General features: G+C 40.0%; 1 protein-coding gene across 11 annotated transcripts in view; it reads right to left on the reverse strand.

Moving 5' to 3' along the window:
• The window catches only part of NCKAP5 (NCK associated protein 5), a 963,823-nt gene that overhangs the window by 724,465 nt on the left and 224,331 nt on the right, over nucleotides 1–15,027 (reverse strand). Inside the window, exon 1 of one of the 11 annotated variants that reach the window (XM_027055922.2) lies at nucleotides 5,213–11,578. The exons of the other annotated variants lie outside the window; for them this stretch is intronic. Coding sequence (XP_026911723.2) covers nucleotides 5,213–5,263 — 51 coding nt within the window. The 5' untranslated portion in view covers nucleotides 5,264–11,578. Of the gene's footprint in view, nucleotides 1–5,212; nucleotides 11,579–15,027 lie in introns of those variants that run through there. 11 annotated transcript variants of the gene reach the window in all.

Below are 15,027 nucleotides of genomic sequence, written 5' to 3' on the forward strand. Positions count from 1 at the left end.
ATGAATAATGAAAATATCTTTCTTTTTGTCCCAGAGAGTATATTTTAAAATACAAAAAAAAAAAAAAAAAAAAAGTAGCGTTTTGTTTTGTTTCTTTTAAGGGAGCACATTCTCTTCCATTTGACTCATCTGGTTTTTCCAATTATTGGCCCCTGATCATTGGCACTTTGCTGGGATCAGCCCCAGAGGAGCCAGAAGGGCCAGTTCTTCCAGTATCTCATGATTTGTGACAACCCCAAATGGCGATTTCCCATTAGCCTCCAACTGCCTTTCCCCCTCCCCCGCTCCCCTGCTCCCTGACAGAAGGCACACACCTCTCTCCCAGGAGGTGAGCTTGCGGCACTCCTAAAGATGTCACAGCATGGAATCAACCCCGGACGCTCTTTCTCAGGTTGATTCCGCGAGCTCAGGAAGTCAGCCTGCCAACCAGCCAGCAAAGTGCCCGGTCAGTGGCAGGTGTCCTTCCAGCAGAGAGCTCACGCCTCTGCGCACTTTGTGGGAAACATGCTAATCCGAGGGGTTGGGACGGGAGCTCCGGGCTTTGTGACCTCTCATTTGAGAGGCCTCAGTGCACTGTTTACAAGATGGAGCTATTGTCCTCCATGCCTTCCATGGGAGGATCCAGAGGACCACAATGTAGATCAAAGGATAGCAAAATAGGACCTGGGAGCAAAGGCTGAATCATCCCGGCATTATTTTGCCTGGAGAAGAGAAGGCTGGAGATGGAATATGGGTTGAATAGACCAGCACGGCAGAGGGCTATTAATGTCGTCAATGCAGCCAGCTGTTCAGCACTTTCAGTGAGAAGAAAAGGAGCAGGAGGGAATGAATGTCAACCGCAATGAGAGAAATTTGTCTGAAACTTGTAACAACAACAAAAAATTCAAACAATGGGGGTTGTGATAAATGCTAAGCTGTGACGGGGAAATACACGGTTTACTTTAAAACTAAGACGTCTCAGTCAAGAGTTTCAAAGGCAAACTTGCCTGAATGCAAGGAGCAGACAGGAAGAAACTTGGAGGCTCACTTCACTTAAATACAGGCAACATATGACTTGGGCCTTTACCAACTGCTCCCTACAGCTGACATTTTCTCAGAGGACAGTGTTACAAGCTACTACCTGGGACTTCTCCGCCCTTGCTTTAGCGATTTATTTAGCTGAGGCAGAAACCATCAATGCAGCCAAGTGACCGACAAGTACGGTGGGTGATGGGCACCCTGACTTCAGTTCTGCAGCTCATCACTCCACACCGTGAAAGAGCACTGCACCTCAGTCTCATGAACTGTCAAATGGGAACAGCAAATTAATAAAAGGAATGAAAAGTACAGCAAACCCAAGTGTGTGGTACTTGGACTGCTCAGACCTCAGGGCTACTCCCAAACAGAGAAATATGCGGCTCTTCTATAACTGTTTTTATTTTTTTTATTATTATTTATATATTTAATTTTATCTTTTTAATTTATCATCAAGTTAGCTAACATACAGTGTCTATAGTGAGCTCTTGGTTTCGGGGGTAGGTTCCCATGATTCATCACTTACATACAACACCCAGTGCTCATCCCACCAAGTGCCCTTGTCAATGCCCATCACCCATTTTCCCCTTTCTCCTGCCCGCCCCCTTTTAGTACCGTTTTAAGTTACTCCCACACCAGCCTCTTGTGAGAGAAATGAAGAAGAATTCTAAGAGCAGTGAACTCAAGAGCACAGCTCAAGCTGGTATCCAGGCTGTGATTTCCCGCAGTCTGCAACCCAGCATCAAGGCACCACTGCGTGGCACCCACCAGGGCAAGGCAGACACATAGTGCTTTCATTACTGGGGCTGCGGTCTTGGCCACGTTTGGGCATCTTGACTGGAAACATTTTGCCATGAAATCCTCAAATATCAGAACTAGAGAACTCCATTGCCCATGGTACTTGTAACAGGTAGGTTTTAAATAAGTAAAAAATAGACAAAGTGTTCAACACAGTAATAAGGTGATGCATTTTTTTTTTTTTTTTAGCCCTATGAGTTCAGGCTGAGGACATATTTGGTCACAATGAAAGAAAATAAAACTTGTCCACCTAGAATTCTATTCACAGAGGAAATATCCTTCCAGAATGAAGGTAAAATAAAGGACCTTTTCAGCCAAAAGTTGGGAGATCCCAAAAGCTGGGAGAAGACCCACACTGTAAGAGGGGTAAAGGAGGCTACTTAGAATGCCTTCTGCCTTGTAAGTATGTCGTCAGTTGGAACACTAGGTTTCTGTCCATAATATATTCCACATAATGTGTCAGAGACAGAACCCTGAACTGGGACTGTCCTTATGCAAGCCTGGAACATTAGAGATGAAAAGGCCAACTGAGGTCATTTCATCAAACCCCCTTATCTTCCAAATAGGAAACAGAGGGTCAGAGAAATGGGGACAAACCAAGAATAATGCAGTCATTGGAGGGACGACATGGAAATTAGCCCCCAGATTTTATGGTCACCAAGTAATATGCTTTACCTCACTTGAAAGGCCACAAACTGATCCCCAGTGGGGCCAATGTGATTCACAGATGTATTTCATTTGGACCAAAAGTGGGTTTAAAAAATTAGTTGCTTTAAAAAACGAGAAGACATTGCCACGTAAGCTCAAGTACCTACATGAGCACAATCAACTCAAGTTCCAATGTTTTCTGCCCCTTTTATACAGGATACATACTCTCTGGTTTGCCACAGTCACCCCCACTCCTTAATGACTCCACAACAATAAGGCCATGGGTGACTTTCTATGACTCGCTGCACTCCCAGAGTTGCTTAGCTCAGACATGTATTTCATTTATTTACCTCATTTCCCTGGGCCATTTGAACATTTGATTTTGCAACCCCTTCCCTTCCATATGCTGCTTCTATTTTCCTAAGCAGTAAAACCATGCATGATTTTTTTTTTTTTTTTTTTGCAAACAAAAATCGTGTTTATATGCATGCCTGGCACACACTTGACCCTATAGTGATTATGTATATAGAACTCAAGACATATAAAAGTTCACATAAGCTAGTACAGGAAGCTGGTTTATTTGATCCACTTTTACAGAAGACTTTAAACAGTGCTAAAGACTCATTTGTTGTAGAACAACATTCTGAAGGAGAGACATGAGCATTTTGCCATTTCCCTTAACTTCTGCAGGGGAAAATGTGGCCTACCCCAGTATTTTCTATTGCACTCTCTCACAATTCCTCAGGAAGATGGGGTGGGAGAACCTAGTTTTACAACCATATTAAAAAGATAAGATAGGAGCACCTGGGTAGCTTAGTCGGTTAAGCATCGACTTCAGCTCAGGTCATGATCTCACGGTTCGTGGGTTTGAGTCCCGTGTCGAGCACTGTGCTGACAGCTGGGAGCCTGGAGCCTACTTCGGAGTCTGTATCTCCATCTCTCTCTGCCCCTCTCCCCCACTCATGTGTTCTCTCTCTCAAAAATAAATAGTAAACATTAAAAAAAGATAAGATAGACACATCTGTCCACACAGTCTGCTACATGAATTTCATAGTAGCACTATTCGTAACAGCCCCAAAGTAGAAATAATCTAAATTTGCACCAAGTGATGAATAGATAAATCAGGTGTTGTACCTCCATACAATGGAATATTATTTGGCAATAAAAAATGCTACCACATGGATGAACCTTGAAAATATCATGATGAGTGAAAAAGTAGACACGAAAGATAACATACTATAATTCTACTTTTACGAACTGTCCAGAACAGCGAAAATCTATAGGGACAGAAAAGAGATCAGTGTTGTCTAAAACTGGGGACACTGAGAGGAAACGAGGAGTAACCACTAGCACATATGCAGTTTCTTTTTATGATGAGAGAATGTTTCAAAATAGGTAGTGGTGATGGCTGCACAACTCTGCGAATATCCTAAAAACTACTGAATGGCACACTTTTTTCAATTTTTTTTTTAACGTTTATTCATTTTTGAGAGACAAAGAGAGCGTGAGCAGGGGAGGGGCAGAGAGAAACACAGAATCTGAAGCAGGCTGCAGGCTCCGAGCTGTTAGCACAGAGCCCAACGTGGGGCTCGAACCCACAAACCATGAGATCATGACCTGAGCTCAAGTCGGATGCTCAACCGACAGAGCCACCCAGGCGCCCCCAATAGCACACTTTTAATGGGTGGGTATGAGAGTATGTGAATTGTATCTCAATAAAGCTGTTATCCAAAAAGAGATAAATGAAAATAAGCCTTTTGAAGTTGGGGAAGGGAAGCTGATATTTTGGATGGAATTGCTCCAGACCAGGCAGACTCCAGTGTGGCTTTATATGTCTTATTTCATTCAAGCCTCACAGCAACCAGTCAGGTGGCTTCATTCCACCCATTTCACAGATGAAGAAATACAGACCCCTGGAGATTAAGCTGCCTCGGTCACTTGCTAAGCTGAGATTTGAACCCATGTCGGCTACCCAGAATTTTCTCCTTCCCTAAAAGACAAGTGAAGGTACTAAAAAGAAACTACTTGCCTTGGCTGTTTCTTCATGCTGCCTGTAACTATTTAATTATGAACAGGACACCAGCTTTTCTTTGCTTAAAAACTAACCTGAGATATTTCAACTGATTAAAGTGTTTCTAAAATCAAATAAGGTGTTTTTCTCAAGGTGACCCGTATCCCTTCCTGAATGCAAAGCCAGACCTGCTTAAACCATTGCTCTGACTGCTGTCTGTTGGCATTTTCTCACTACCCAATATTCTCCTTGAACTCACCTCTGCTTGCTCTCTCATTTGATATGAGAGCTAAAAACACTGCCTAATGTATGTCTCCCTCCAGTCCCACTCCTGCATATACAAAGCAGCATCCAGGTAGCACGGCACACGTTCATGACCTCCTAATCCTATCGCTATGCATGCCTCTAATCGTTAGCATCAAAGAGCACTCACAAATGAATTCATATAGACAAAGTCCTCAACTAAGCATTCCAAAGGCATGCACCAGCATCCAACCCCAATCACTTTAAGAACTTGTGTGAAAGCACCAATCATTTGGGAACGTGCTAAGGTGGGGTGAGAAGAGATAGATTCAAACAGAACTCATGTTCCTTGCCTTAAATGAGGATCATTCCAAGCTGCACAAGAATGGGCGGCCAGCAGAGTGTCTGGGATGCCAGCCATCTCTGAGCCACAGGCATGGAGTCTGCATTTACTCATATCACAACCCATTATTTTCCCAGCCAGGCTCCCAACCTTACCTCTACTGAAGCAGAAGCCAAGTGAACCAGCGAATGACCTTCCTGGGTCATCAGGACCACTGCAGCCACTCAGTTTGGCTCCTTACCACCTCAGCTCTTTGATCTGACAGCCACAGTCAAACCTTCCTTTCCTCTTTCTGAACATTCCCAGTATGCTTCCTCCTGCCTGTCAATATTTAACTACCCTGTCAAGTTACATTACATCACCTGCACTAAATCCTACCCCAGCGATAGCTAAAGGGTGTGCCTGTTTGATTTAATTCAACTATTCTTTATCAAGAGCCTTCCATTCATTCATTTCTTTCAACATGCATTGAGCACTTACTGCATTTGGCACTGGAGATACAAAAGTGAAAGATCCGATCCCCAGAGCCTACTTGGAGAGACAGACAAGACAGTGTGGTGTGTGCTATGATGCTGAAGCACAGAGCACGGGACTGTCTTCCATTACAGGCTGGCTGTTGAGAGATGCAGTGAATGGGACCAGAGAGTTCCTAAAGATGGCGGCACTCAGGGAGACCTCTCTGATGGCCCAAACTAGATCTGGGAAGTCACAAGGATGAATGCCTGGCCTGGGTCCTCAAGGAGCTTAAATTCAACACAAGGAGATCTGTCATTCTACAGGCTGGCAGTGACTTACATAAGTGCCACAGGAAGATTCAGAATATAAAAACAAACAGGATAGCCATTTCCTATATTTTCTTGATGAGTCTGATCATCAGCCATTTCTAAGACTAAATATTTGAAAAAGGTGTCTCAAGAGAGAAAACTGACTCCAGCCAGTAGACCCTTTAGTGTTGTAAATATGAGTGATTCCTGAGATCTCTGGAATAGCAGATAAACCTAGTTAGTAAAGGAGATTGCCTGCGACCCATTTTCAAGACCAGGGAAACAAGAATTCAGGTAAGAGAGTAACATTTTTCCCCGGCCAAAGGAATTAATGTGGGACAAAATGGCTTGGCCACAGGTAAACCAAGATCTGTTACATACCCTTCTAATGGCTCCATGACTTTTCCAACACAAAATTTCCTGACATTTTACATAATATAGACAGACCTGCAGAGCCACTGAGTACTACTAAACTGTGGTCTTTAACTCCATCTGGGATCAGAAGACTCAAAAGCTACTCACTTTGGGATTTTTTTCAAAGTTTGAGTTTACCATCCAAGCACAGCTCACAAATATGCCCCACACAGTCTTTTTTCTACCAAATCTTACTGTAGCTTCATGCTCCAGAGAACAAAGTCCCCCATGTATGTATGAACAGTCAAAGGATCCCACCACTGGGGAGCCTAAGAGGCTGCCATGGAAAGTACTGGAATATGTGAATTTCAAACTACAGCTCGGCAATCTCAATATATCTAATTTGGGATATGTTCCAAGCTCAAGAGCATCTCTGCATGGAAGCAGTTCTGTTAGTCAGTTTCTCAGGTAATTTTCCAGGTCCACATGTACACTTACTTCTCCAAGAGTTTCGAAGGCAAACATTTACAGTCTGTTGTTGCAATATTTTACTACAAGGTATTTAGGGTTTTGACAAATACTAACTGACATTGCCACCATTCCAGTGAAAACTGATGACCCGTATCTAATGCCCACTACTTGGTTGTGGCTGAAGACATTTTTTAGTGAGTTACTGATTTTAAGCAGAACACTGCTCCAGACCCCTCTTTTACAGTCTGGAAGAACGGTTTGATTTCAGCCTTTAATAAATCCACACTGCATGTTGAATCATCACAAAACTGAAGTTTTGCCACACTCAAGATTGTTTTTTAAATCAAGACTTTCTCAGACCCTTTTTTTTTTTTTTTGCTTAATACCACACAACACACTTGGCATTAGAAATATTATACATTATTAATGGAACAATTGTTACCACTAATTGCCAAATGCCCAGGGATTTCTGGATCCAATTAGAATGGATTTGTGTCATTTATCTTGCAATCACACTAGAAGGAGGAGGTACTATATGGCCTTTGTTTGTTTTTTATAGGTAATTCTAGCACACGTGAGGTAAATGTTTCAAATAATATTAATATCATAGGTAGTAAGAGAACTAAAATTCCATGGAGAGTAACCAGCAACTGTGACTAATGTTGCCACATGTAAACCATGAAGAAATTCAGCTTTCAAAAGATAGAATTTTGAAAATATATCTGGTTTATCTCTGGGGTATACAGCTTTACAAAATTGAAGAAAGAGAAGTTTTCAGGTTTTTGTTTTTAATAAGTCATCTTAAGGAGAAGTTCCAAAATAAAACTAATCACTCAAAATCCAATTTAATACACATTGGGTTTAGAGAGCGAGTAGCACTGTGTACCCACCATGAGTACAGATAAAGAACTTGAAGCCTCAGGCAATATTACATGACCCTGGGCAACCCACTACGTCCCCGTGATAAGGGTCTAAGCCTGCTTACCTCTTAAAAGGAGTAATTAAGGAAAAATGATTTTTGTTTAAGCTACACACCAATACTGTCGCAGGGAGTATTGTGCCTTTTCTAAAAATGTTTATTTACTTTGAGAGAGAGAGATAGAGAGCAAGCAGGGGAGGGGCAGAGAGAGAGAGGGAGACAGAGAATCTGAAGCAGGGTCCACAGTGTCAATGCAGAGCCCAAGACGGGGCTTGAAGTCACGAACCTTGAGATCATAACTGAGAGATGCTGAATGCTTAATCAACTGGGCCACCCAGGCACCCTGAGGAATACTGTGACTTTTAAACACTTTGGGAGCACAAGATGTGTTCTAGGTCACAAAAGAGTTCTTCTAATGCCACTATTAACTGTCAGAGTGTCCCCACACTGAGGCATTCCCTGAGAAGCACAGCTTGGAGTGCTGCAACCAGGAAGTCTTGGGAAGACTATGGGTTGACCACTCCACAAGCTCTATCTCACGTCATGTTAGAACTTCATCTTGGTCATATTGTTTCGCATCTTGTCTGAGCCAACAAATTCTGATTCTCCAAAATTCAGTTGATTTTTTGAAATAAATATTTATAGCTAAGCCTAATAAATAATACGGATTTTCAAGTTGTTTGAAACTTGAAACACCTATTCACGGTGTTGGGGCACCTGGATGGCTTAGTTGGTTAAAGTGTCCGCCTTTGGTTCAGGTCGTGATCTCACTGCTCTAGGGTTTGAGCCCCCGACATCAGGCTGTGGGCCAACAGCTCGGAGCCTGGAGCCTGTTTTGGATTCTGTATCTCCCTCTCTCTCTACCCCTCCCCGACTCATACTCTGTCTCTCTCTCTCTCAAAAATAAATAAACATTTAAAAAATCCATTAAAAAAATGAAACATTATCAATTACAGAGATTTTTTTTGAGGGGCTCAGGAACTAAATACAAAACAAACTCAAAAAAAAATTTTTTTTCAGAAGGACTTCATGTCCTTGCTACTCAAAGTGTGGTCCACAGGATTAGCAATATTCCCAGTACTGGAACTTGTTAGATCTGTATAAGACTGACCCACCCCAGACCTCCTGGGTCAGAATCTGCATTTCTATAAAAATCCCTGAGTGGCTCTGAGGCAGAAGCCAGTTTGAGAAGCCTTGTTTTAGAATGTGTTTAAGCCTGGGGTAAGAAGGAGCAAACCTCCATAAAAAATGTTTGATAGAGCTATAAAAATAAAAACATTCCTGCAACTCAAAGCATTTTGACCAAGAAAATGAAAGGCGTTATTGTAATTTACATTTTCTGGGCCTTGTGAATTTTACCTTCATAGTCCAGGAGGCCATAAAATGTAGCTACACTCTAAATGAGGCCAATGATTCAACGGTTTTGCTACAAGGAAACCTATAGGATGCCAGGATCCACTTCAAAGGGTACAGCCAAGATGTGAGGGCACCTCCCTCTGTGCACAGGTCTGTACCACCACCCTCTGCCCCTAGCATCTCCCTTGAATAGGGAATCAAACCTGAGATGACTCCTGGATTTTAGGTTTACAACGGAAACATCAGTGGGCAGAAGAATGCATGAAGAGCAAGTTTCTGACATATAAGTCAAGGGGTCTATTTTGGAATGGGGGGGGGGGGTGTGAGTGCTCTAAAAATCACCTGGGTAGAGACGAGGTTGGTATTTGGACATACTGGTCTAGAGCAAACCAAGTTACAAAACAGTATGCATATGACTCATCTTTGTAAAATACTTTGGGAAGATGTCAGCAGAGGGGCTATATCAGATAATAAGGGGACACAGGATTTTATAGAAGAGAGCATTTCAGGCCTAGAGGGCAATGGAAACTCATGTCCTGTGGCTAGAGGGAAAAGAGGGTAAAACAAAACAAAACCAAAGTGATATACCAAGAATAACTAAAAGTTAAAGTGGAATCCAAAGAGATGACAATAACCACAGTGAATTCTAATAATATAAGGGTTAAAAAGTTTTCTGTCTTGAAATAGAAGATGACATTATAATGTCCAGTACAGTAAGATTCTGAAACCCAAATTCTAAATATTTCAAACAGGGAGCCAGAAAGAGACTGAGTACAAAAATCTTATTTGTGTATATAGAACTGTGTCATTTGTACCTTACACACAGAAAATGTAGTCTTTTTTTATGTCTATTGGATATAAATTTACAGAAAGTGATTACCTATGTGGCCACAAAGAAAACAGTAACATTCCTTGAAGCAAATGAGGAAAGAACAAAAAAAATCCACAAAAATCTAAGTGGATTTAACTTAAAAAATAGTCTTCTAACTAATCCAAGAATCAAAAATGCAATAAATGTATAATACATGTTATTTAATATGAATATAACAATCAAGTATATTTCATATCAAAACTGGGATGCAGCTAAACTCAGAAGAAGATTTATAGCTTGAAATGTTTTTATTTTAAAGTGAAAGGATAGGGGTGCCTGGGTGGCTCACTTGGTCAAGTGCCCAACTCTTGATTTTGAATCAGGTCACGATCTCACTGTTCATGAAATTGAGCCTCATATTGAGCTCTGCGCTGACAAGCATGGAACCTACTTAGGATTCTCTCTCCTCCTCACTCCCTGACCCTCCCCTACTCATGCTCTCTCTCTTCAAAAATAAATAAACATTTTTTAAAAATTTAAAAAAAGTAAAAAATGCTGAAAATAAATGAATTAAATATTTAACTTAAAGAATTAAAAAACCTAAGAAAACAAACTTGAAGACAAGAGCACAGGAAAAAAAAAAAACTGAAATAAGTTGGCTTTTAATCAATTTATACATTAATTCAAGAAACACTCATTGAACAGTGACTAGGAATTTTATTATTATTATTATTTTGCTACTCTTCTAGATTCAGGAATATGGCAGTGAATGATTGCTGATAATTAATAGATGAACAAAAAATTCACGGTTAAATAATTGATATAGATATTTCACACGCAATGAAAAGAAACAACTCCCTACACTTTTAATACAATCTAGGGACAGAGGAAGGAAAATAGTTAAATTCACTGTTGAGAAACCTGACAAATACTACCTGAGCCAGGAGATCAAGGTCAACGTTGTCTGTGATAGATCCTGTTAATAGTATATACCCTTGAAAAAAAAAAAAAAAAACATAACCCTGGTGTAATCATGAAAAATAATGACAAGTTTCAATCAAGAGGCATCCTACAATTTACCTGGTCAATATTCCTAAAAACTGTCAAAATCATCATAAACAAAGGAAGATTGAGAAATTGCGGTAGGCCACAAGAGTCTAAGGAGACATGACAACTAAAAGTAAATGGATTCTAGATGGCATCTTGGAACAGGAAAAGACCATTAGGTAAAGGTAAGTAAATGTGAATAAAGCACGATCTTAATTAATAACAACGTGTCATTAATTGTGACCAATGTACCATACTAATTAACATAAGCTGTTAATCACAGAGGAAACTAGATGTGAAGTCTACAGTAACCCTATAGAATCTTCTCATTTTCTTCCTCTAAATTGAAAATGGTTGTAACAAATGAAATCTGTTTGAAAATCTAAAAATCAGTGGATAATTTCAGATAGAGATACAAGTGATCAAGAACACAACATAGGGTAACGTAATAGGATGGCCTAGGATGGGACGGTGGCCATGAAATGTCATCAGCAAAGTTTTCTCTGAGGCACTTGAGCTGAGACTTTCATAATGAGGTAGGGAGAAAATCTTAGGGAAGAGAAAGGGACAACGTCAAAACAGAAACTCAAGCAAGCAAGCAAGCAAAGGATAAATTAAACTGAAAGCTGAATATTTCAAAAGACAAAATAAGCAACCCTTTAGCATCCTGATTAAGAAAGAAAAGCACACAACACAGAGAGTAAGAAACAAAGTTTACTAAGGCAGCGTATCTTAATGCAAAGTCTGATAAACCTGGCATAAAAAAAGAAACTCTAATTTCCTTTATAAAATTAAATGTGTTTTATTTTTAAAATTTTTTTTCAACGTTTTTATTTATTTTTTTTGGGACAGAGAGAGACAGAGCATGAACGGGGGAGGGGCAGAGAGAGAGGGAGACACAGAATCGGAAACAGGCTCCAGGCTCCGAGCCATCAGCCCAGAGCCTGACGCGGGGCTCGAACTCACGGACCTCGAGATCGTGACCTGGCTGAAGTTGGACGCTTAACCGACTGCGCCACCCAGGCACCCCAAATTAAATGTGTTTGAAATAGAATGTTAGAAAATTATATTTAGCCTTGTGATAAAGTAAACTATGAGAACAGTTCATTTTTTATATAAGGATGAATCAATATTTTAAAAATCAATTAAGTTTATGTTAACAAATTAAAATAAAAATGCGATTATGTCATTAGATGCTAAAAATCATTTACTACTATTTTGTAAGAACCCTTCTGGGGGTACCTGGGTGGCTCAGTTGGTTAAGCGTCTGACTTCAGCTCAGGTCATGATCTCACAGTTAGTGAGTTTAAGCCCCATGTCAGGCTCTGTCCTGACAGCTCAGAGCCTGGAGCCTGCTTTGGATTCTGTGTCTCCCTCTCTCTCTGTCCCTTCCCCACTTGCGCTTCATCTCTCTCTGTCTCTCAAAAAATGAATATAATATTAAAAAAAATTAGAACTCTTCTTGACTTTAAGTAAAATAAACATCAGAGGATGCTTCCTATGCATAAGAAAGTATTTACCAGAAGCCAATATAAGATGCATTTATATTAGAGTCATAAATAAGAATGTCCTCTATCACTATTTACTTTTCAACACTGTTTGAGAGCAGATGTAATAAGATGTGAAAATGAAATAAATAATACAAATACTGGAAATAATCAAGTATATAAAAACAATTACTCATGGACTATATCTAGAACATTCAAGAAATATAACAAAATCTTTTTAAAATCAAACTGTAGTAAGGCAACTGAAAATAAGATAAATATAAGAATACAGTAGTGTTTACTTATACTATGCATTAACAGGAAATAAAGGTAAAATAAAAATCTCAAAACTCTTCTTGTATTTTGAGAGAATTTGTTTTACCGAGATGCCCAAGGACCAATGAGATACATATGAAATAAATTAGTACTACATTTGATAGAGCCTCAGAATTTGAAGTAATAATTCCCCAGAAGACAAACATCAACCAAACTTGTCTTTTCCATCAAGTTGGTCAATCCCACTCTCCATGTTCCCTATGTTTACATGAGCTGTTTCAAGCTGTCTCCAAATGTGTCATCTACTTCCAGCATAGAATTAATTACTGTATGTTGATGCAACAATTTACCCACTGCCCACTCCTACTCTGGCCTTTTAGAGACAGAAGAGGAGAGTTCCATGTCCAAGGTACACATCTCGGAAGCCCTGAAGGCTCCCTCTTTGATGTGGCCTTTGTGTTTCACTGATTTATTCCTGGAGAAAACTTGCTGGAGTTGTTGAAAGGTCAGCTGAGATCTCTGCAGGGTAAGCAATAACACGAGACTCTACAATCCCTGCAGAAACACAGGGGCACAGAGAAACAGGGTAACCTGGCTGGTGAGTGGTCTTTTGAATAGCAGGTTCATAATTTGTATATATATGAGAGGATTATTTTATTTTATTTTTATCAGTCATACCTAAACCTCAGAAGCAAATGCTTCCTTATGATACTGATCTCAAACAAGGAGGAGGGGGCCAGAGGTGATGTTAATAAAGATGAAAAGGGAGAGGGGCACAATTCCCTTTACCATTAAAACAAGAAATAAGGAATAAGTGTTCCACGTGAATGAAGAGAAGCATCAAATGCATTTATGTGTAAAAAAAAAAATAAAAAATCACAACCCAAGACCCCAAAGCATGTGAATGATTCATAACTCTGTAAAATTATCCATATAAGAAGGGGCCCTGTGAGGACCTCTGTGAGGTGCGCCTGGGTGGCTCAGTCGGTTAAGCATCCGACTTCAGCTTAGGTCATGATCTTGCAGTTCCTGGGTTCAAGCCCTGCATTGGACTCTGAGAGGACAGCTTAAAGCCTGGAGCCTGCTTCGGATTCTGTGGCTCCCCTGCTCACACTCTGTGTCTCTCTCTCTCAAAAATAAACAAACATTAAAAAAATAAATTAATTAAAAAAATAAAAAGAAATAAAAAACTAAATATGTTTCCCTCTGAAATAGACACATTTACCACATACTTGGATCCAATGAATACCCAAAACATGAAATCTATCATTACAACATTCCTTAGCCTTTGCTTCAATATCTGCAAATTAGGTTGAAAGTGAATTTTTTTAAGCACCTAATGTTGTTCTTTGTCACAGCAAGAGGTCATTAAACTTTGATAAGGGAACATCGAAGTTTGCAGTGGAACCACAGGACTAATCTTATCCCATTATCTGTATCATGCAACAAACTTAGCATCATTATAGTTTCATGAGATACAATAAAAATTGCTCATTAATTATTCATACTGTTTCCAATACACAGGGTAAAAAAAAAAAAAAAGTACACGAGAGAAGCAGAAATGCTGTTGTCCTAAACATTTAGTTAGGTCAACAGAAGACTCAACTGAGCTTAAAAACATTAGATTTCAGAGCTCCTAATAGCACTGATGGCCTGAGTGCTTTGAGAGTTCCACACCTCCTTTCCTACATGCTATCAAATGTTCCCATTACCTATTGTGTTCTTAAGCCACAGACAAACACAACATCAAGGTTATCTATCCTGTACATTGACTGAGTCAGCCCCAAACCAAGTCTGTCCAGTAAAATGTTTAATGCAAATCTTTAAACAATGAAAATGGCCCTCCTAAATACCTGGCCATGAAGGTAACACATTATTTTCATTAATATATAGTTCCCTACCAGATTCTAAGCTTCCTGGGCTTGGTAGCAAATGGTATTATTTTGCTTACCACTGTAGTCTCAGAATCTGGAAAAGCACTTGACACACAAAAGACAAATATTTATGTCGAAGAGATCCTAGACTAAGAGTATCTCTACTTTATGCACCTATAAAATGGGCATGTTATGGGGTGCCTGGGTGGCTCAGTTGGTTAAGCATCCAACTTCAGCTCACATCATGATCTCACGGTCTGTGGGTTCAAGCCCCACATCAGGCTCTGTGCTGACAGCTCAGAGCCTGGAGCCTGCTTCGGATTCTGTGTCTCCCTCTCTCTCCACCCCTCCCCTGCTCATGCTCTGTCTCTCTCAAAAATAAAAAAAATAAATTAAAAAAAACTTTTTAAATGGGCATGTTATAATTTCTGTAACCATTTCTACATTGTTGGGCATTTAAGTTTCTTCATATAGTATTTTAACAATTGATGTGATTAATATCTTTATTCATGTGATTTCTTCATATTTTGGGCTCCCAAAAGGAGAATTAGTGGGTCAAAAAATCAGAACATTTTTATGGTTCTTGATACATAGTGCCAAGTTATTTATGG

The sequence above is a fragment of the Acinonyx jubatus genome, chromosome C1 (assembly GCF_027475565.1).
Source record: "Acinonyx jubatus isolate Ajub_Pintada_27869175 chromosome C1, VMU_Ajub_asm_v1.0, whole genome shotgun sequence".
Taxonomy (NCBI): domain Eukaryota; kingdom Metazoa; phylum Chordata; class Mammalia; order Carnivora; family Felidae; genus Acinonyx; species Acinonyx jubatus.